The 23445-nt window shown below is 50.4% G+C and overlaps 1 protein-coding gene across 19 annotated transcripts in view; it reads right to left on the bottom strand.

Moving 5' to 3' along the window:
* The window catches only part of ATPSCKMT (ATP synthase c subunit lysine N-methyltransferase), a gene marked incomplete at its 5' end in the record, with an annotated part of 240472 nt that overhangs the window by 213823 nt on the left and 3204 nt on the right, over positions 1-23445 (bottom strand). For 7 of the 19 annotated variants that reach the window (XM_082725173.1, XM_082725171.1, XM_082725169.1 and 4 more), the window contains 3 exons: positions 17853-17903; positions 19428-19565; positions 22703-22989. In XM_082725173.1, coding sequence (XP_082581299.1) covers positions 17853-17903; positions 19428-19565; positions 22703-22989 — 476 coding nt within the window. Of the gene's footprint in view, positions 1-9656; positions 10840-15284; positions 15421-15627; positions 15717-17852; positions 17904-18144; positions 18305-19427; positions 19566-22702; positions 22990-23445 lie in introns of those variants that run through there. The other 12 variants (XM_082725178.1, XM_082725167.1, XM_082725168.1 and 9 more) reach the window with 7 other exon arrangements.

Genomic DNA, 23445 nt, shown 5'->3' with positions numbered 1-23445 from the left:
AACATAACATGCACTTGGGTCCAAAAACAAGAAAAATAACTCCAGGGACACCTGGGGGGCACAGTATGACAAGCGTCCAACTCATGGTGTCCACTCAGGGTCACGGGATCGAGCCCCACACCAGGCACCACGCTCAGCATGGAATCTGCTTGGGATCCTCTCTCTCCCTTCCCTCCTGTGCCCCTCCTGTGCGTGTGTGCACTCTCTCTCTCAAATAAATAAATCTTTAAAAAAAAAAGGAACTCCATGGCATGGTTTATACAACTGCATAGTACGGGACAGATGACTTGTCGGAAGCATAAGTAGAAACTCCGCATGAGTCGAAGATCAGGTGTCAGTCTGAAGACAAAGGAAGGGGACTGTCTGTTCCCCTCTGCGCTGGGGGGGCCACACCTGAGTCTCTGACTCCAGAACCCACACTCCAGAGAGAGAACCCAGCTTGTGTGAACAGAAGGGTTGGGTTGGTTTACACGAAGAAACACGCCAACAGAAGAGTCAGCGAGGACAGGACAGAGCCCTCCGAGTGTGTGGATTTGGGATTTCCCACGGAGGGAGCAGCAGATTTGTTTGGGGTGGCCCCGGGTGGCCAGTGGGGGAAGTGCCAGTGAGCACTTCTAATGGGGTGCCCTAAGGTAAGACAAGCTGCCTAAGAGTTAGGGGTGCGCGGCCAGTCCCCAAGGCCTGACGCAGGGGCGCCCCAACAGAAAATGAAGTGTTTCAGTCCACAGCTGGACTGTTGTTTAGAATCAACAACAGAAACGCTCCATTCATCACTGTCTGTGTGTGTCACCTGCTAGTCTACCTGGTTCGTCCTTTTCACACGATACAAAAAGCAAAGAAGAACATGTGTTGGCTCGGAACTTGTTATCCCAATTTGGTGTTGGGCACAACCAGTTCTAAAAGTTAACGCCAAACTCTCAGAGAAGGCGAGGAAGAGCCGTGACAAGGCCAGGGATAGGAGCTGGACATGACCTACTGAGGCCAGGGGAGAAGGGCAGAAGGAGTCCTGGGGACGAGGCTCCCCCCGAGCTGCTCACGCACACCATGCACGAGAGCCCACAGCTCATCTCTATTACCCCCATCCTGCAGTCCCTTCTGACTCTGGGGTCCTGCAACCTCCTGACCCAAACCTCGCAAACCTTGTGTTTCTCCGTTCGACTTTACGACAAAGTGTGTATCACGGGACAAAGGAGAAAAGAGTTGGAGAAAAACACGTGCATGCGCACAATATTAACCATTAATATATCCCTGGAATTCAGTTCCCACCGTCACAAAATCTTAGCCCAGAACACCAATGGGTGTGCCTTGAAACACACTAGCACCCAGGTGACCCGGAGTCTGACTCCCCACGGTGTGAGGTCACACCTGCTCAGCATGGTCAGACCCGCCCATCACGGTTACACTGGGTCAGCACGACCACAGCCACTCACCACCGTCACAGCCGCTCAGCACAGTCACTCCGGCTCAGGAGGGTCACACCCACTCGGCGTGGTCAAGCAGGGTCACACCCCCTGGGTACTGGTCAAGCAGGGTCACACCTGCTTGGCGTGGTCAAACAGGGTCACACCCGCTGGGCACTGGTCAAGCAGGGTCACACCCGCTCAGCGTGGTCACACCCCCTCAGCATATGTCGGTCCCACATCATCATCCACAAGTTCTCTCCCATGTGAGCTTTCAGAAGGGGCATCTCACGTGTGAGCGGAGCCAATCTTCCACCCGTGCATGTAAGCTTTAAACAATTAACGTTTCATTGAAAAGTTATATACAGTTTAAAAAATGCAAAAAAATACTTTAAAATCTATAATCAAAGGGGTCTTGTCCTCATCTTAGGTCCCAAACCCCAAGTCCCAGGGGCTCTGACCAGTTTCTCGTACCCTCGCGGATGACTTCCAGCAGGGTATGCGTGGGAGAGCCGGGGAAGGAGAGGGCACACGTATGACAGCATGTGAAGGCCCTTACGAAAGTGGAGGCAAACGTCACCGTGTCCCACCCCTTGTCTCCGCCCCCACCACAGACAGCACTCTGCTCTGCCGCAGCACCACTGCTGCGACACCGGTGAACTCCCATGCCACAGCCGAAGCGGGGTGACGCCAGAGTCGCCTGGAAGTTTCGCTGGCCTCCGGGAGGTTCTTTCTGCAAGGGCAGCTTAGCTTTGAATCATGAGAACTGGAAACTTCAGCAGGAAGAGAAGTGACCCTCCACACAGAAAACTGTCAGTCGCATTTTTAGAAAATGTACGGGTGCCCACCCCTCCCTGGAGAGGGGCCCCCCAGGCTTGCAGTCCTGGGCTTATGGCAGGGGACAAGGCCTCCGGGGCTCCGCTGCACGGTGTCATTTCCCCACAGAGCATTTCCAGGCTGGTTTTTTAAATTATCACCCCCGCAGGCGGTCTCCAGCGCACCGGGCTGACTGCCGGACTGCCAGCTTCTCTCCGCACAGACCAACGACCGTTGCTGTTAATGCCGTGACTGCAAGGTTGCCACCATTCCAGGTGGTCGCCCATTAACCCTGCTTTTTCCGTAAGACCAGCGAGGCTCAACGTGCATTCTCGCAGAAATTCCAGCCTCTCCTGGGAATCACACGTGCATCAGTCCATGTCACTCTGCCAAGCCTTTCCCCAGCTGCTGCGCACAGACACACCGTGTACTCAACTAGTCTCAGCTCATGTACGCTTAGGCCGTGTCCAATCACTTGCTTTCCAAAACGAGGCTGTCGCTAACTTGGTAAGATGTTCTTATGGACTGATCAGTGGCCCCCTGCCACCACAACATCTCATGTATTAAAGTTCTAATCCCCAGTATTCGGAATGTGACTGTATTCGGAGACGGAGCCTTTAAAGATGGAATGAAGCTAAAATGAGGCTGTTGGGGTGGGTCCTGACCCAACAGGACCAGCGTCCTTGTAAGGGGAACAGACATCAGGGAGGCTGGTGCACAGAGGCAGGGCTGTATGAGGACACTGTGAGCAGAGACGGCGGCCACCTGCAAGCTAGGCAGAAACCAAGGCCAACACTTTGGTCTTGAACTTCCAGTCTCCAAAACTGTACAGGAATACAGACCTGCTGGCTCCATGCCTGGCCGCGCCGCTCTGAGGGCAGCCCCAGCGGGTGACAGAGACGCGTGCGTTCCACAAGCTGCTCATTGTTCGACACGGACAGGCTGCGGTCTGTCTGCACTGACCCACCTTTGGAGGTGGGCCTCCCAAGCAGGTGACAAGCCAGTTCTGCCTGGGAGGCAGTACCTCCTCTACCTACTTCTGAGTGAGCGACAGCTCTGAGAAACTGGCTGCTCTACCCTTTTCCCTGGCTTATGCTTCTAATCCAAGGACCACTCTGTCCCTCCGAAAACAAAGATTTATTCTGATTCAAAGAGAGAGGAGACCCAAGCCTCTGAGTTATTCAAATGTTGCTAATATCTGAGCTACTGGGTAGACAGGATTGAAACTGGAGCAGCAGAGCCTTCCCCACACCCTGGCCAGTGTGACAGAGGTGAGGGGGGGGGTAGCGGCAGGGGGTAAAGTCACAGGGGGTTTGAATACCAGCTCCTCTCTTTGCTAATGAGTGCAGGGACCTTAACAAAGCAATTACCCTCTAAATGCCTCAGTTTCCCCCACTGAGAAATATCATACCTACACCGCACGTAGGAGGAGAATTTAAAATAATGCATCTACAAGACCTATGACAATCAGCGCTTGGAGAGCTAGCCTTGCTATCCTAGCTTCCGGGCTATGAATTTCCATTCCTGATTAACACGTTCCGGTCAAGAGAAACTTGCGGTGACCACGGTCTGCCTTTCTGAGCTGTCTCGGATATGCCGGCTGGGTGGTTTGGGCTGGGGCCAGAGCAGGACCCTGAGAGTAAGTGTTGGATTACAAATCCATCTTTTACTCTCACTGAAAATTCAAATTCATACCATAGCGCTCCTTAACAATATGCAAACGCCCTTGAAAATGGGACTACGGGACGTAATTCTTAAAGAGCAGTGGACACATAGCAGAGGTAACGGGATAAAGGAGAAAGCGTGGGTGCCCGGGACACGTAAATGGCAGGGGCAGGAAGAAGGGACCATCACTGGAAGGGCAGAACTCCCGCTGCCTCCCAAATACGCGGACTGTTCACCACGTGCACCAGCACGTCCCCAATGCTTTGTGACACGCTGCCTCTGTCGCTGTCACGTTCCCCATGAACGACACTGCCCAGCTATCTTCCCGGCAAACCCCGTAAGACCTCACCCCTCGAACGTATCCACCAAGTCTGGGACACTCGCAGGGTCTTGCAGATTTTCCTGCCGTTTGGATTCATGCTCATCAAACAGTAATTTCGTTGCCCAATTCTTCAGCCTACAATATTCCAGAGAAGAAAATGCACTTGATGCCTCTTTTCCATCCTTGAGTTAAGCCTTGTGATCAACGAGCTCTTGTTTTATCAGTCGTTCTCAGGTAATATTCTCACCATCATATTAAATTAGAAACAATAAGAAAGAATTTCCCTCACCTATGAAAGTTTTATGGTTTTTTTGTTCGTGTTCAATTTGCATCAGTCCATTGGGCCACCAGGGTGACAATTCTAATGTAGCCGTAATGTGTCACTATTACAGGAACACTTCACTCTACCTGAGAGGATCCCAGAAGACTCCAGTTTTCTACTTGAGCGTGGAAACTTTATTGTGTTACTTAGAAGGGAGATTTCCCTACATTTATGTAAGTATCCATTTTTCTACTTAAATATATGGCCTGCCCCATCTTTGGGGATAATAAGTTCCTAGTGTCTAATATCCATCATGACAAATGGGATTTTTCACTCGTCATAAAATAACCTACCTCATCAGCGGAGTTGTTCAGAGAACGCGACACTCCACTGAATCCTCTGACGGGGGCTAATATGTTCGGGACCGCGAGGGCTCCGCCGGCCACAGTCTGGCTCTGCTCCTGCCCCCGTTCTTGGGCCCTCTGGGGTGGCGGAGGGCAGGCCTGCGGCAGTTCCTACTCCACAGGACTGTGGTCCGCTCGTTGGGACCGAGCCCCCTCCCCCGGAGAGAAACCCGTTACTCTCATGTCTCACAGTCCTCCAAACTTCTCTGGCCTCAACTTCAAGACCTTAACTTCCACTCGGACGTCCCCAATCTTTCTGTCCCCCACTTTATGAATCCACAGGGCTCACCTCATCTCTACAGCCTCTGGCTCTGATGCCAGACTCTGCCCCAATCATCCGGAGAAGGGTCGGCAAGCCCTGGGTCCTCGTAAGACAAGACACGGTGATGGGGGGGGGGACAGTGTCCCTTCAAGGGGGACGAGGTACCGTTCAGGACGTGTTTCTCCCAGCAGATTCAAGAACAGTCTCCTGGTTCTCATCCGAACGTGGGGAGCACAACTTCAGCTAAGTCCTCTGGGGTCCAAGAGAGTCCAACCTGCTTCTCAGCATTACCACTTCTCAGCTGGAGCTCTGATAAAGCTTCCTGCCATCCACCAGCTTCCCCGAGATTTCAAGATTTCAGCTGCTTTTGTCTCCTACATCAGAGTAAAAAGCAGCCCGTGGCCTCCTGCTGGGGGAGGCTAAGCGCCCCCGGAGTTGTGTGAAATGCCCTCACTGCTCACACCGCGCTGATGCTTCCCTGAGCCACTGGGTTCTGCTCAAAGGGTCTGGCAGACCCACTGAGGCTGGAAAACTCGTGATCATTTCAGGTCATTTCTAGACTCCGCGCCTGCCGGCTGATGGGATCCTTGCTACAACATCTCCACCATGTGGCTGTCCGGCCCTCTGCGGCGGCAGCCCCAGTGACCACAAAGACCCTACGTCCAGAGGCAACGCATTCCAACTTCCAATGACTTTATCCAAACCCCACTTCCCACCGAGCTTCAGCCCTCCCAGCACACAAAGAGCCCAGGCCTCTCCTCAGAGCCGGTCAGAGCAGGTCTGACCGCAGGGAAGCAACCGAGCATAGAGGGAGACTCTGGGCTCCTGTGTCTGGTCAGGACCGAGCGAGCTGCCCATAGGTCCCTGTGGTTGAGAATGAAAAAAGCCAGTAAACAGCACCTCCCCGCTAAGGACGAGCACGGGGTATTCCTGCACACGAGACTACCGGTACGTAGCCATCATGTTCATGGTCACCTTTCCTCTCTTCTGCCTGGCAAGCCTTCACACGCTGGGAAACGTCTGTCCTGTCTCCTCCAGCCTCCTCTCATCGCAGGGCAACAGTCACAACCTCCCGAGCTGTGCCTGGTAGGACAGTTCTCCAGACTCATCACCACCGAGAATTCGCGTCTGCTGGTCAACACAGCAGCTCCTGTTCCTCTGGCTCTAGTTTTTTCAGAGTCCACGTTGATTTAGGGACAATCTGTGTGGAAAGCATGTCAGCGGGGAGGCACAGGAGAGACTCCTCCCGGGGAAGCCTCCCCCCGCCCCCGTGACGGTGCCCAGCGCGCCCCGACGGCCGTCCACATGGAGCCCTGACCATTACATCCGGGGATGGATTCCCGCTCTTCCCAGATGGCACTGGGGAGAACTGCCCTGAAGCCTGGCTCCCTTCAACCTCCGTGCCTCGTGCGGGCCCAGGAAAAGATGGCTAAAGCGGGACAAGTCTGACAGTGCTGGGTGGGCTCTATCTAGATGACCAGCTCGGACGCTGTCACAGAACCCCGTGGCCTGGGGGCTTAAACAAGTAGCTCTTCCTCCCAGCTGTGGAGGCTAAGAAGTCTCAGATCACGGCTCCAGCACATGCCGTGTCTGGTGGGAAGCCCCTCCGGTTCACAGCTGCCTGCCCCCTACTCACACGGCGGGGGGAACGGAGCTCTCTGAGGTCGCCTAATACGCTGCCCCCTCAGGAGCTAAGCCCCTCTCCAAGGCCTCCTGGTGTGATCACACAGAGGGTCAGGATTCCAACCTAAGGACACAAACGCCAGCCCGCATCGTGGCCCCCCGCCTCGGCTGCCCCCCCCCCCAGGGAGCAGTCTGAGTGTTTTCCTCCCTTGCTTTTATTAATTCTAATCCTGAGGAATCATCTCCCCCACACACACACAAAACTCTATGGGAGCAGGGCTGTGGCTGGGCTCAGCTGGGACTTGTCCCTGTCCATGTCCCCAAGAACAGGAAACCCACCTACGACTCCCGCTGCTGGGGAAGGCAGGGTCCACATTCAGAGCCCCCTTGACTTGGTCCAATGGCCCAAACACCTGTCTGGGAGTGCAGCCTCCCCCAACAGGAGCTCCCGGTCCCTCGCGAGTCATGCTTCTGACCTTGCCAGCGAGTCGGTTCTCCTATAGCGCCGTCCGACGCCCGCGTTCCACATGGCCGGGCTCCCTCACCCCACCTGAGCCTCAGAGCCTCCTGTCCCGGCCAGGCCACCACAGGGCAGAAGCACCACCACACCAGTGGGACAGCAACAACATGGGTTTGTCACCTCACCTGAGATGTCCCGAAGTCGGAGGCTCCGGGTCAGGTCAGTGACTCCGGGGTCTCGTCAAGGACCTCGAGTCTGTCTGTCTTTCTACTCCACCAGCCTCCCGGCTCCTAGTGTCCCTCTCCGCCGCGGCTGCAGAAGGGCCATGACGGCCAGTGTTCCTGCCCGAGGACAGCAGGGACACTCACTCCTCAAGCACCTCCTTCTGTGACAACGAAACCTTTCCCAAAGCTCCCAACAGACGGCCCTTCGGACCTCCCTGGCCTGACGTGGATCGATCACATGCCCACGGCCCACCGGCTGTCCTGACGCCCAGGGGATGGGGCCCGACAACTGGCCGGGCCCACAGTCCCCGAACACACCAGTGCCTGACAGCGGAAGCACCAGGTGCTGTCACCCAGGAAGAGGGGACGTGGCCACAGGATCGGAGCGAGCGGCGCCCACACACCTTCAGCCAGGACAGGGCCGCGGGTGGAGACCTGCACACTGGGAGCCCGGGGCCGAGGAGGAACCCTCAGACTGTGGGCAGCCGAGGAAACACGGCTCACGGTGCCAGCTCCGAAGACGCCGGCACTGAGCCCGTCCGTGCCCTCACGGGACCCCTTCACGGCACCCTTTCCCGGCCCCGGCCCATCAGGGCAGGTACGTGGGCAGAGCCATGGTATCAGCTGCGCGGCGGAAACATCAGGAATCTTGCACTTTTCCTGTCCTGCTCGGCTGTGGCTTGTCACGGCGTCCGCTGTCGCTCGGCAGCAGGGAACACGTGTACCTGCAAGAGTGTGGCTCTTCGGCGGTGCACACCTGGGTGCGCAGCCTCTCGGCGGGGCTCAGCGCTCCCCAGGGCCCGGATGTCGGAACCGGCGGGGGGTCTGACCAAGTCCACCTTGGACACCCGGGAGGGCAGGGCCTGCAACCAAGGCCGAGCCCTTAGAGAAAGATGCAGACGGGGGTGTGCTCAGGCCACAGAGCCGAACGCCGACAGGACGTCCAGGACTGGTCACGTGGCTCCTGTCGGGCGACGGCACCACTCAGCTCACTTCTGGTCTTGTCTGGTTGTTTGTCTGAACTTCCCATTTCATCAAGGTAGCACTTCCGCCCCATTTCAGTCTGCCAGACATTCTGAGTCTGACTTTTGACATCGGAAAGAGTAGCTCCTGCTCCCCGCTTCATGTCGTGTGCCGGCTGAATCAACATCGTCCACCTAGCAACCGATCGCTGAAACCAGCCAGAGAGGCCACGATGACCCCCCGGAGAACATTCTTATGGGTCACTTCGAGGCACAGCTGAAAAAAATCAGTTAAAGATCTTACAAACTCCATGAACCTCAACACTTCTGTGAAACGGTCCACTTCGTTCTGAGGTTGCAGGCCCAGCCATCATCTCATTCTTGGGAACTAGTGGAGAAACCAAGAAGAGCAAGTTGCATGTGCCTTTGCAGAACCGCCTGATGCCTCCAGCTAGCGGCCAGGAGCGTGTCTAGAAACTTACCGAATACACCCAGGGCTCCACGAAACCCAGCCTCCATGCGTTACACCTGCCGGGCAGGGAGCTCTGGTGGGTCCCTCTCCAGGTGCGCCCAGCCGGTCACACGGCTGACAGCAGTGACAGGGAACATAGGTGCAGACCACACTACACACCTCCGGGCAGAATTCCTTCCTCAGAAAGAAACCGGGGGTTGCTAGGAAAGGATGGACCACAGCAGCCGAAACCCTGACACGTGCCCAGGACAGCCACACTGCTGACTTCTTTCAGAGAACGTCACACACACTAACATTCACTCCCGTACCTGCCGGTCTCACTCTTCTAGAACACACGGGCCGTAAGATCAGAGGCCTCGAAGGTCTACTCACCGCTGAGTCGGAAGAGCTCATTACACGGCAGACACTTGGTAAATATTTGCTGAAGGAATGAGTGAGTGGCTGGGTCGCTGCTCATCTAAATGGCGATTATCAAGCGGATCAGTTTTAGTTCAGTGAAAAATGCTCTCACGTCCTCACTTTCGCAAACCTCCGTGAAGCCGGTTTGGACCTTAGGTGGCAGGTGTGTGCGATCGGGAGCTCCGTTCTTTCCCGTGACGCACAGGGATTCTTCGAGCCACCACTTAATACGAACGTCAGATACAAGAAGCTTGTCTACCCACATTCAAAGGTTTTCCTTCACTGTTTTATCTAATCAGTCAAGTCTCTTCTCATAAATGAGAAATATTACATAAATGGCGGCTTTCAGGAAGTCAAGAAGTGACTAGCAGAAATAACCCCTAACTTCTGTGAATAAGCTTGCCTTTAATATCTAAAATAATGAACACCACTTATAGATCAAAAACTTTGTGTCGTAAGTTTACCCAATAAAGTCCCGTTCAGTGTATCATTATCCCAGTGGGTCCTTGGCCCCACAAGGGCAAGCCAGCGGTCCAGGGCCTCCTGCTGCTGGCCAGGCAGGGATGTGCTCCCAGGGCTGGCTGAGCCCCAAGCTCGCACCTGCTTATTTTACTATCATGTTCCTACCAATGACTGCCCTCTGTCATGAGCTTCTCTGAGCCCATCTCCTCAAACCTGAGACCCACCCATGCCGGCAGGTGTCCGACTGTATCATGACGCATGACACTGCCCATCACAGACACAGAACACCACTGACTGGAAGGTACAGCACCGTTTCAGAAACGTTCAAATGTGTGTCTCCACACACACGTGCACACACACGTACACATCTCCGACTCAATAAAATACAGTAATCCGCTAGCCTTGGAACAAACTATTCCTAGTAAATCTTATAAAATATGAGGGCCTACGTCCCCTACAAAATTAGTTTTACCACGAAGTACAGAAAAGAAAGACATAAATCCATAAATCTTAAGTATGAATCAACTTAGAGGAAACTGCAAATATTTGCTAACACACACACCCTCTTTAAAAAGTGTTTCTTTTCATCTATGGCATTAATTCATATTTTTTATAATGGGAAGGGCTGTTCACACGTTCCTGCACATGAATGCAATAGTCACTCATCCACGTTTTCATACGTCCGAGTGCCTGGAAGGGAAGAAGGCCACTTTTTTAAGTACAGCATGAAAATGGACTTTAAATCTACCTGCTGTTCTAACTTCTGTTTGTTTGGCAGAAGTTAAGGAAAGTAATAGTTTTTCATTCCATACTGAAGAAAAAATACACTCTTTGCTGAAGACACAGCTGGAAGTCTCTGTAAAATCAAAGACCACCAACACTCGGAAAATCGCGCTCAGTAACGTCTCCATCTCCAGGATCGACTGGAAACGCACGGGTCTTCAGGGCCTCTTGCCTCTCACGGTGCTCACGTCGTAGGCCCACACGGTGTCCACGCCCTCCCCGGTGACGTGGTCTGGGGTCCAGCGAGGGAAAGGGAACCGGCAGGCAATGACTCTGGCGTCATCCTTAAGCTCCAGCGCAAGTTTCTCCTCCAGCTGCGGCATCTGGCAGAACGACAGCTGTTACTTCAGTAAGCGGAGAGGTGGAGGGAAAGATTCCTAAAGGGTCTTTTGGATCTGAGTGCCCGGAAGTAGCTGCGCAAAAATTAGGAACTGTAGGGGCGCCTGGGTGCCTCAGTTGGTGAAGCATCGACCTTCGGCTCAGGTCATGACATCAGGGTCCTGGGATCGAGCCCTGCATTGGGCTCCTTGGTCAGCAGGGAGCCTGCTTCTCCCTCACCCTCTGCCTCTGCCCCCGACTCGTGCTCTTTCAATCTCCCTCTATCTCTCAAATAAAATCTTTTAAAAACGATTATTAACTGCATATAAGATCCCTTGGGGGCATAAATACATTACCAAATGATCCATTAAAACACAGAAGTCATATTAACAACAGGGGCACATGGATGGCTCAGTCAGTGTCCAACTAGACTCCAGCTCAGGTCACGATCTCAGGGTCATGAGACTGAACCCCACCCTCAGTGGGGAGTCGGCTTGAGATTTTCTCTCTCCCTCTGTCCCATCCCCCTCAGGAGATAAAATAAAATGTGCTTATTTAAAAATAAATTAAAAAATGAAAAACAGCTTTAAATGATCGGCTCATCTGACATTTTAATCTACCCCATCTCAACTATTTAACACATTTTCCCACATGTTTTAACATCTTGGAAATCAGGATACCTCTTACAGCTGACATCGTCTTAGAATTACAACCGGCGGTATTTTTTTTCTTTTTCAATGGCAATGGTACATCCTAAAATTAACAGCGTCTAGACTCAGTGAAATATGGTTCTGCTAAATTAGACCATGAAACAATATGCTCATTCTACTAACTTGAAATACAATGAAGTATTTCATAATTCTTCAAAATTTATCTATAATGCACAACTTCTTCATTGTCAACATAACTTATAAAAAGTAAAACCCTGTGATGTGCCACTTTTGTATCCGTTGATTACCAATCTACCTGCCGCAAGTATTGACCCTGTAATTGTATCAGCAAATTAACAACCGATTAAAAACATCTTTCAATCTTTCCACCTTTACCTCCTAAGACTATTTTTTCACTTCTGTGATTGTGAAAGAATTTCAAATGTACAGCAAAGTCGCAAGACTAGAACAAAGGATTCCTGTCTGTTTTGACCCGGGCTCACCGGTTTTAAACAGCTCATCAGATTCGCCCCCGTCCTCTGTGGATACTTTTCCTAAACCACTTGGGAAGAGTCTGCATACAACATGCCCCTCGACTCCTCGGGACTTCCGTATTCCTAAGACACAGCCCCAGCTCAGTTACAAATTTGGAAAATTTAAGGCTGTATTCCAGTAGTAATGGCAACAGCCTTCCTATTTTGCCAAACGTCCCGATAACGTCCTCTGTGACACTTTCCCCCGAGGTCACGCCGCGTTTAGCTGTCACGCGTCCTTAGTCTACTTTCCCCTGGAACAATTCTCCTATCTTCCTCTGTCTCTGATGACATCTTGAGGACGACGGGCCAGTGAGTCACCCGTGGTCCTCCCCTCGGGTTCTCCTGTCGTCTCCTCGCCTCCGGCTCAGACTCGGCACATGCATCTTGGGCAACGCCCCACAAGTGGGGCTGGGAGCTTCTCAGGGCCCTGTTGTCAGGTGCCCATGGGGACCTTCTGCTTTGAGAGTGACAGTCACCACCCAGTTAGGTGGTGCTATCTCCACAGTGGGGTTACCAATTTCCCCTTATAACAAATAAATTGTCGGAAGTAGCTCGAGATGATGTCAATGCCCTGCTTCCCACTGAACTGTCCCTCGCTAGATGTAGCCCTCGTCCTGGTTCTGGCCCACGTTCATTTTCACTAGTTGGTGGCAAAGTGGCAAATTTGCTGATTCCGTCGTTTCTTCTAGACCGAGAGTTGGCATTCTACTACAAGGAAGAGCTCTCCCTCTTCTCCACCTGTGTGCCTACTGCCGGTACGTCTGAGCGCCTCGATGCCTGCTCTGTTCAATGGGTTCTAATCTACCATCATTCTTGTTTCTTCCGAGGCTCAGCCTGTCCCAGTCTGGCCCGGGCAGCCACCTCAGGTTGGCCTCTCTCCCCCTTGGATGTGCCCCAACAAGCATTCTGAACTCTTCCTCGTATCGGGGCTCCACGAAATGCCCCAGGTTTCTGTATCACTCCCCCTCCTCAGCCCTCAGACCTGCCGCCTCGCCGACATCCCGGGCTCCTCTAAATGGGAAATGGTATCTTGAAACCCAGATCTGAGCAAAAACGAATCCCTTTAAAACTAACCAAATAAATCAAGACAAACAAATCAATAGTCCTTCTACAAAGACTTTATTCCTGACCCATATCTTTAAAAAGTGGCTTCGGGAAAGTCCTCCATGTGACCTCCGGCTAGAGTGAGCCAAATCTCCTGATTCTTCATGACAATTAATACCAAGATAACCAAGAATAAATTCCATTACGGACGGGATATTTCTACTCTTTTCACAGCCAATAAAAGATTTCTTTAAAAAAAAAAAAAAAGTTTTGTTCCTCAAGGGAAAAATGAATTAAGCAAAGAATGAGACAATACGTGTTTTTCCAAAATATCAGAGGGGTTTCTTACGGTAATTTTGTTCATCAAAAGGATCATTGTAAACGTATTCATGTTATCGTTATTATTTTCTCTTTTACAGTTTCTTTTATTTCCCGGTGACTGTCATATGCTAAGTCAAGATAAACCTACAAATGAAAGGAGCTATTTCAACAGTAAGAAATTAACTGAGTCAATCACACATAAATATGCAATGAACCTGGGTTTCGATATCACACACAAAGAGAGGCAGTGATGTGTCATGTCTGTCTAATGGAATTCAAAATTATTCGTACAATTAGAGGCTTCAAAGCGACACGAACTCATCATATTCCAATTACAACTTCAAAACTTTAATCGTCAGTTGAAACCAGCTCAACGATGTAAGACCAGACAGCCATGCCCATGAGCAGCTCCGGAGCCAAGCAACAGCTCCCTCCTCCCTAGAACACTGGCTTGGCTTGGCCTCTAGGGTAACCCCCAACCCCCCGGGCCTTCCTCCTGCCCAACTCCTCCTCTCGAGGCTTTACGGGGCACCCCTCCTGTGTCAGAGGCCAGAGTTCAGGCCTTGCCCAGCTCCGCCCCCTCCCTGGGGGAACCTCGGCCACTCTGGCTTCAGCAACTTCTGGGAGCTGAGGCCAGTCTCCAGCCCCTCCTTCCTGAGCCCCAGGCCCCCCTCTACCCACCACTGCCAGCCTCAGAGCTCCACACACACCTCAGCCTCCCCGGTCTTCCCCCTCCGGGATCTGCCTGCACCTTCCCCCGCTCAGCGACAACTGCCAACTTGCAGTTGCTCCAGCCCAAATCCTGGGCAAAGGGTTCCTCCGGCTTGCCCGCCCCACACTGGCCATGCCCATGCTTCCTCTTGGTTTTATCTTCCCGACGCACACAGAACCTGCCCGCCTGTATCAGCTTCTGCACACCGGCACGAGCCGACCACACCAGCCACGGGGCCACCCGCAGGAGCTCCTAACCTGTCACCCGGCTCCCACCCACGTCCGTGTCCACACAGCAGCCTCGGACCCTTTGCCCCCCAGGCGGGTCCTCCGCACCTCCGCTCAAAGCCACCAGGGCTCCCGCATCGCGACAGCACAGTGTCCTTCCCGCCCCGAGCTCCTCTCTGACGCCACCTCTCCCTGCTCCCGCCACACCCACCACCCTGCTGCGGCCGGAACGCAAGGGGCACCCAGCCCTGGGCACCTCTGAGGGTGGCTCTGCCTGGCACGTTCCCCAGACCTCCATGTGGCCCCTTTCCAGGGACACGATCTCTGTCCCTCCTTCTCCTGCTTTACTCCACCCACTTAGCCCTTAGCACCCACTTAGCCCACTTAGCACTTAGCCCTCTTGTTGGACACTTTTTTTTGAAGTTTTTTTTTTCTTTTTTTTTTTTTAAATAAGCTCCATGCCCACTGCGGAGCTCGAACTTACAACCCTGAGACAAGAGTCGCATGCTCTGCTGACCAAGACAGCCTGGCGCCCTCTACACAGGGACCTCCCCACGGGCATCTAGGCACCTCGGGGCAGGGATGTCCTCTTGCTCACTGACTAAAGGATCCCAAGTGATCAGAGAATGGCACTTTGTGGCACCAAATAAATACTTGTCGAATGAATGAACAAAGGACACAGGATCCCGTCGTGAATCATTATTTTTTTTAAAGAATTTATTTATTTATTTGACAGACAGATCCCAAGTAGGCAGAGAGGCAGGCAGAGAGAGAGAGGAGGAAGCAGGCTCCCCGCTGAGCAGAGAGCCCAATGCGGGACTCAATCCCAGGGCCCTGGGATCATGACCTGAGCCGAAGGCAGCGGCTTAACCCACTGAGCCACCCAGGCGCCCCATCAGTTCACATCTTGATTAATAATTAAAATTAGTCCTTGAAGTTATGAAATTCAATACCCCACCACCAAGTGTCCTTACTGGGTACGATTTACTCATGCCACAAGTACTTCCTGAGTCGCCGCTCTGTGCTGGTGCGGCCATGCTGGGGGTAAGCTCGCTCTGGGACTTCCGTCGCAGTGCCCGCGGCCAACCTGCCAAGGCTACCGTGTAAAGAGATGTGTGATAACTCACCCCGGAGAAGGGAACAGGCAGCCAGTGGATAGAAAATCAGGGCACTGGGGTTTGTCTCACGAGGCAATGAGGGATGACTTCCTGAGGAAAGACACCTGACAGGTGAGTGGTCAGGAGGCGCTCACCAACGAGGGCCAGAGCTGGGGGGACCGAAGCTGGGGAAGAACACGACTCACACTGCAGATCCAGGAGCCAAGAGAAGGACAGAGCACTGACGCACAGAGAGCGGAGGGAAGCAGGGGCCACTCTGCACCATGCCTCGGACCTGGTAGAGCCGCCATACCTTATCCTCACTGCTTTTTTAAGCAGTTAAGATGTCCCAGGTGGGTTTCACCCATGGACAAGACCTGTTTCACATCTGAGTAGAGGAGCAGGGCTACAGTTAGCCGTGGTCATCTACCACGCCCAGTGCATCTGCCAGGCCCAGATCAGAGTCCTCACCTCTGTTGGGTGGGAGCCACAAAAGCACGGAGCTGGTAGGAACCACTGGTGTGCTATCGGGAGCGGGACAAGGACCGCTAACAGCAGGCTTCTGCCTCTCCAGTTTCCTAAGCATCCTCCAGGCTCCCCCGTGGCCTTCATGTGGCTTGGCTGCCACAGGGAACACAGGTGTCACACAGGATCCGTCGAGCCATGTCACTATGCCGACCAATGCCCAGATAAGGGAAGTGCGCTTCCTTGAAGACGGCCTCATTAGGGCTCCCCAGACTCTGGGGAGCAGAGCTGGCCCCCTGACCCACCGGCTGGCACTTTCCCTCTTCCCCTCCACAGCCTCCACGTAGGCAAGGCTCCGTGAGGGTTAAAAGCAGGGCCCTGCACCCACGAAAGAGTCCCCACGGGTCCTATGAACACGCTCCCTGGTGGGAAACTGGCTGAGTCCCTCTCAGCCCACAGTACGTGGCTGTCCTATGTTTTCAGCTGTTCCCCCTTTTTTCTTGGGAACAGGGAGATGCCACAAGGTGTTTATTTAAAGTTTCCTCTGCGTACAGGAAAATGGACAGTAACTGCAAAAGCATTCATCAAAAACACAGGCCTCTTATTTCCCGAGTGAAGAGCTCCAAAAACTTATAACACTCAAACATGGTAGGGCGCACAGGGAGCTGGAGCCTATAGGCCACGTGGCGATGACGTGCGCACACCCCCAGGCCACTGCTGCCCACCCCACCCCCCCGCCACCCTGGGGCGGAGCTGCTGTGGCTGGGTAAGCCCACACCTCAGGCCACCACCGGCCGGCCTCGCAGGATGGCACAGAAGTCACAGTAAACGTCACCTCTCCCTTTAAATAAAGCGTGCAACTCAAATTAAATCTGTTTTCCCCAAAATGCTGCCCAAACACCATCAGGAGCAGGTAACCATCAAAGGCCAGGACAATGCTAAGGTCCCAAAGAGTTCCTTTAAATTGACAACGGATCACGCCCCTTTGCGCTGCTGTAACAAGAGGGTGAACATCCACGTTTTGTCTTAATTTGAGGCTTACTGAGAATTCCAAACATATAGAATCCTGCTACTTTCAAGCACATGTAACAACAGTACTTCCAAATTGACTTTAAAAAAAAAAAAACACAGAAGTGGCATTGTCCTGAAGTTCCTGATCGTTAGGATAACTCTCCCAAGCACTCAGCCATCTTCTACAAAAAGCTGTAACTAAGGAAAGAAAAATAACACAAAAAAGCTAAATTCCCCTTTTTTTTAATATTACAAACTACACATACCAGTCATATTGTGGCATTTCAGCAAACACCCAATTTTGCCACGATTATTATGGCGACAATTACAGACCCTGAAAAGTCAAATGGATTTCTCTCTGCGGTCTGTGAACCAACAATTACAATAAGAGTGTCCTATCCTGGTCATCTTTCCAAAAGCTAAGTTTGGAGCCGTTTACAACACGATGCCGTGGTATTTCCACTTTGTAAAGGGTATAATCTAAGTTCGCTACAAATCAGTCAGATGAGGCCAACCGAAACTAGCCACCGCTCGCAGGCCCTGGAAACTGCCTCCCTACAAAATCAGAGGAAGGATCGGCTCGAAGGAACGTGTCATTAACTCTCCCACCAAGTGACTTCGGCTGGCTGTTAGGTGAGCAACCACGGAAATCGGCCACCACATTAGACACCGGGAGCTCATAAAGCAGTTTCCAGATTGGAGTTTTTAGGGCTTAGGGAGATCATTGAGAATTTTATCTGAGGCCAAAGTTTTAACGACATGACTGACTCTTCTACAATTAAACTTTTAAGGCCCCGAGGTACTTCGTCAAGCCCGTGAAGTGAAATCCGACGTCCCCCAGACTTTCGGGGTGGGCCCCAGGTGGGCCGGCGGCCACACAGAAGTGGCCTGTCAGTGCTGGCCAGTCTGCTCAGGACCTAAAGCCAACCAACCAGGGGCAGGGCCGCACACTCACCATCTGAGGCACTCCGAAAACAATGACGTTCGAGTACTGCGAGAAAGTAACCTAGAGGAGAGGGAGATTGATGCGCACGTTAGTTTTAAAAGGCCAACATCAAGCTGAACGTTTGTTTCTAAAGGACCAATTCCCCATTTCGTCCAACGGCAGGTTTCTACAGAGAGTGGCTCCTTGTGAGATCTCACGAGAAGCCACATTCCTGCTTCTGTTAATCCGACCCACTGCCGCTGTCCAAAGACCGCCCTAAGTCACTGCTGTCACCCTCAGGGATGCTCCCGGCAGGGCCTACCAGGGGTCATCTGTCCGAAATTCCAGTGACTCGTCCAGTGACCAGTTGGTGGCCGTGCGGTTGGCCTCAGCCACCTGTGCCCTGATGCACACGTCCTCCCCTGCTCCACCATACACCGAACGGGCTCAGCAGGAACATGTGACGTCGGACATGCACCTGTCTGTGACACGAGCCATCTTAAGATTCTAGGCCCCCTCCTCTTCTCTAAAAGACTAAGTAAAAAATGGAATAAAATGATCTTTAGTTGAAAAACTGGGGGAAAAGTGCTTTGCCAGTCAAAATTCTTATTACCCAATAAAAGTCTTATCTACTCTATAGAGGGATCGTTTATGCATAGACAGTCTAAAAAACAATGCAAGCAAAACTCAAGTGAATTTTTATAAGCTACTGATGACAACATTACAATGGGAAATTCTTATTTAAGAAAAAGCATTTCATGGAGCAATTCTAAAGCAAAATTACAGGACTTTTTTTTTAGAGTACAAATAAACTTGAAGTAACTTATACATTATGAAGACCAGAAAGAACCATGACAATGTAATCAGGGGATTCTTTATTTTTGGGGGGGGGGGGTTCTCTCTTTTGCACTCATCTCTGTCTCTCTGTAGACACACAGCCACACACAAAAACACACCTCTGTGTACGCACACACTTGCACACATGCGCACAGGGTCTACCATTTACCAAGAAGGCCATTAACAAGTTAATTCCTGAATGATAATTCATAAGATTTCCAAATGAAATAAATATCTCATCATTTTGTAACAGATAGAAAGGAAAACTTTTTAATTGAGCAAATTCTTAGAATTCACATGACCTATCGGGTCTAAGACCTTAAGCTTCTACTCTGAAAGTGTTAACGTGTAAATCTATCAATTTAAAAAGTGTTCACAGGGGCGCCTGGGTGGCTCAGTGGGTTAAAGCCTCTGCCTTCGGCTCAGGTCATGATCCCAAGGTCCTAGGATCAAGCCCCACATCGGGCTCTCTGCTCAGCAGGGAGCCTGCTTCCTCCTCTCTCTGACTGCCTCTCTGCCTACTTGTAATCTCTGTCTGTCAAATAAATAAATAAATAAATAAATCTTAAAAAAAAAAAAAAAAAAACCTCATGGTTTAAAAAAATAAAATAAAATAAAAATAAAAAGTGTTCACATTTCATGATGCTGAGATATACACTTGTATCTTAACTGTTTTTCTTTTAATACATTCTCAGTTTTTAATCATACTAGTTGCGAATTACAAAGTTTTGGTTGGCATTTTCTAGGAGCATTCTCTGCCTCACATACCTTCCATAAGTCTGAAATATAAAACTGGGCGGAGTCCTGCACCCCTTCTCTCCAAGCACGGTATCTGGAGTACCAAACCAGCCATGGGTTTAATTCATAACCAACGGCTCTGAATCCTGCTTTTGCAGCTGCTATCACCTGCAAAAAGAGGCCAGTGTTTATTCAAGGTAAGAAGAAAAACATCAACCTACTGAATGGAAGATCTCTGCAAATGACATCCAATAAGGGGTTAATATCCACAATATGTAAAGAACTTAGACAATTCAACATCAAAAACAACAAATAATCCAATTAAGAATGGGCAGAAGACTTGAAGAGACATTTCTCCAAAGAAACGTGCAGAATGGCCAACAGACACATGAAGGATGTTCAACATCACTCACCATCGGGGAAATGCAAATCAGGACTACAATGAGATACCACCTTGCACTCGTGAGAATGGATCCAGTCAAATACACAAGAAACAAGTGTCGGTGACAACGTGGAGAAAAACCCTCATGTACTATGCATGGGAATGTGAATTTGGTGCAGCCTCTGTAAAAAAGTATGGATGGCCCCCCAAAAATTAAAAACAGAAATACCATACAAGCCAGTAGTTCCACTACTGGGTATCTACCAAAGAACATGAAAACACTAATTTGAAAAAATACATGTACCTCTATGTTTACCACAGCATTATTTACAATTGCCGAATTATGGAAGCAGCCCCAGTGTCCAGTGATAGATGAAGGGATAAAGAAGCCGGGGTGTATATACATATACGCAATGGAATATTACTCAGCCATAAAAAAGAATGAAATCTTGTCATTTGCAACAAATGGATGGATCTAGAATGGTATGATACTAAGTGAAATAAGTCAGAGAAAGACAAATACCCTATGATTTCACTCATATGTGGAATTTAAGAAACAAAACAAATGAACAAATATAGGAACAAACAAAAAAACCAGACTCTTAAATACAGAGAATAAACTACTGGTCCCCAGAGGGGAGACAGGCAGGGGGATGGGTGAACTAGGTGACGGGGATTAATGGTGCGCCATCATGATGAGCACGGAGTCACACGAACAATTGTTGAATCACTGTATTGTACACCTAAAACTAATGTAACACTGTATGTTAACTATACTGTAATTTAAAAAATAAACTTAGAATTTTTTAATTAATTTATTTTTTAAAAAAAAGAAAAACAGCAACTTAACGTGCCCCACTGATAGGACTACTTCCTATTTTTGGTCTATAATCACAAAATGTCCAATCAAAAGGCACTTCTTTTGTTAAAAAAGCCATTTAAAGATAGATCTCTGAAACTATGTAGCTTTGCAGACAAGACAATGCTGACTTAAACTCAGTTTTCATGTTTTTGTTGAAGATTTCACCGGGAGCACCACCACCGTCAGGTTTGCTCTGGACAGAGCATGTCTGGATTGACCAACCCCTACCTCCACCCAACGAGCAGTCCCTGGTAGGCCTGCATCCCTCTCCATCAGTGACAGCAGAGCAGCGGGAAAAACGAATCAGCGAGGAGAATGCTTTGTGAACTAGCTCTAATCTGAGACCAAAATGAACTGTCAGGGGCACCTGGGTGGCTCAGTGGGTTAAGCTTCTGTCTTCGGCTCAGGTCATGATCGCAGGGTCTTGGGATCGAGCCCCGCATCGGGCTCTCTGCTCAGCAGGGAGCCTGCTTCCCCCCCTCTCTCTCTGCCCACCTCTCTGCCTACTTATGACCTGTCAGTGAGAACCTGCAACTACTTACACACTTTCTTAGTACTTAAAGACTGTTCACCCCAAGCTGAAAACAGGTAAAAGTAAAAGGGAAGGAGTCACAATACAGTCGACTGCAGAGGGCTACAGGCCTCTGTAAGCTGAGGACAGTGGGCGGGTCCTGCGGTCCCTGCTCATTCTGTCTTCCCACCACTCCTCGAGGGAGCATCCCGAAGGAGCTGTCCGCCCACAGTAATTTCCCTCGTTAACTATAGTGTTACCCCCTTAAGGAGAAAAGGAAACCACAAAGATACTGCTCAGATGGGTAAAGCATTCCTAACTGGGTTGGGGTTTTTTTAAGATTTTATTCATTTATTTGACAGAGAGATCACAAGTAGGCAGAGAGGCAGGCAGAGAGGAAGGGGGAAGCAGGCTCCCCGCCGAGCACAGAGCCCGATGTGGGGCTCGATCCCGGACCATGGGATCATGACCTGAGCTGAAGACAGAGGTTTTAACCCACTAAGCCACCCAGGCGCCCCCATAACTGGGTTTTAAAACTTCCTCCTGATTCACAGATATACCTCTTGATTTCCTAAAAACAAACAACATTTTTATGTTCTAAATATGCTTATGTTTTAGCCTCATCCTGGCTATCTGGGTCATCAGGAAGGCATGGCAAGGTCCATGCTCCAGGGGGTGGTAAAAGGAGTCACGCCCCAGCTGGTCTCCACCCAAATGTTTCCAGAACAGGAGCTTGACTACTGCTATCACTTTCCGAGTCATCCCTGGATGGGGTCCTAAGGATGGTGCCACCATGCCCATGGAGGGACATGCTGGGGACACCCGCTGGCCAGTGGCCTCGAATCTTACTTATAGGTTCTCCGCTGGAGTCAGGGAGCTGAGATCACTCAAAGTCTGATCTCTGGGTAAGTGAGGGTTAATGCACTGGCTCTTTGCCATTTTAACTCTACATTACCCCACAGAAACCATTATAATGTATAAACAAAGACAAGTATAGAAGCAAATGTCTATGTTAAACTACAGGGCTCCATGTTTCCTCTAATTAACACCACTTCTCCTGGCCCGGGTTTTTTTATTGGAAAATTTCGTAATTACCCATTAATTGCTCCTTTTTACCTGGCAAATCTACAGAGCACTTCCCCCTTTCAGAAAAATTAAATCTGAGAAAAATAAATTCCAGTTCATGCTGGAGGGTTTGAGAGTTCAGCCAAACACACAAAATAAATGACAACTTTACTAAACTGTCCGATTTAGCAGGTCCTGGCATAAACCTCGTAAATGAGGTGAAGCTGGGACGGCTGGATGGTGCTGGGGACTGTGGAGGGCACGTGTGACGAGTACTGGGTGTGAATCGCTATATTCTACTCCCGAAACCAATACCACAATCTGTGTTAACTAACTAGAATTTAAACAAAAACTAGATACAAGAAAGAAAGAAAGAAAGAAAGAAAGAAAGAAAGAAAGAAAGAAAGAAAGAAAGAAAAAAAGAAACGAAGCAGGAATTTTAAAACCTCTAGTTCAAAACCTTCAAGTGTCTCAGCATAACTTACAATACGCCCGTCGCCACTGCCAATGTCGACCAGGGATCCTGTTCTGCAATGCAACATTTTCACAACATTTTCAATCTGCTTCGTAGTTGCAGGTACAAAAGGCAGACAAATTTTTCGGAGGGCTGGCGTTAGAAATGGTGTGGCCACGGCGTACACGGCCACCAGCGTCCCGCCCACAATCCCGGTAAATAAGAACCCCCAACTGCTTCTCTTTGAACCGTTGGCTCCGCGACTTGCAGCTGGGACGCATCGTGACTCGTTTTCTTCAAGGACTGCTGGGGGTGCACCTAGATGGAAAGCAAGCAGGAAACAGGTACATCACCCCAATCTGAAATCCAAGGTAGTTTTTTTTCTACAATTCTTTCTGACAAACTCATACTGTTTAAAGGATGATTTAGCTAAACACAACCTAAATTATAGAGGTAGGATTCCATGAGTTCTAAATTCCATCAACTAAACTGAAGCGTTTCTGAGAAAATGGTTCAGTTCTAATGGGAGACTAACTAAAATCTTTTCTTTCCAACTTACTAATTTTTTTTTATTTTTTTTTTTTTTTTGTCTTTCTTTGAAAAAAATGTATTTGGGCGTCTGGATGGCTCAGTCAGTTAAGCAGCTGCCTTTGGCTCAGGTCATGATCTCAGGGTCCTGGGTTCAAGTTCCGCATCAGGCTCCCTGCTCAGCCTCTCCCCCTCCTCCCGCGTGTATGCACACACGCTTTCTCTCAAATAAATAAATAAAACCAA

The sequence above is a fragment of the Mustela nivalis genome, assembly GCF_964662115.1.
Source record: "Mustela nivalis genome assembly, chromosome: 3".
NCBI lineage: Eukaryota > Metazoa > Chordata > Mammalia > Carnivora > Mustelidae > Mustela > Mustela nivalis.
The sequence above is the reverse complement of the archived record's forward strand: the minus strand, read 5'-3'. Positions and strand labels throughout refer to the sequence as shown.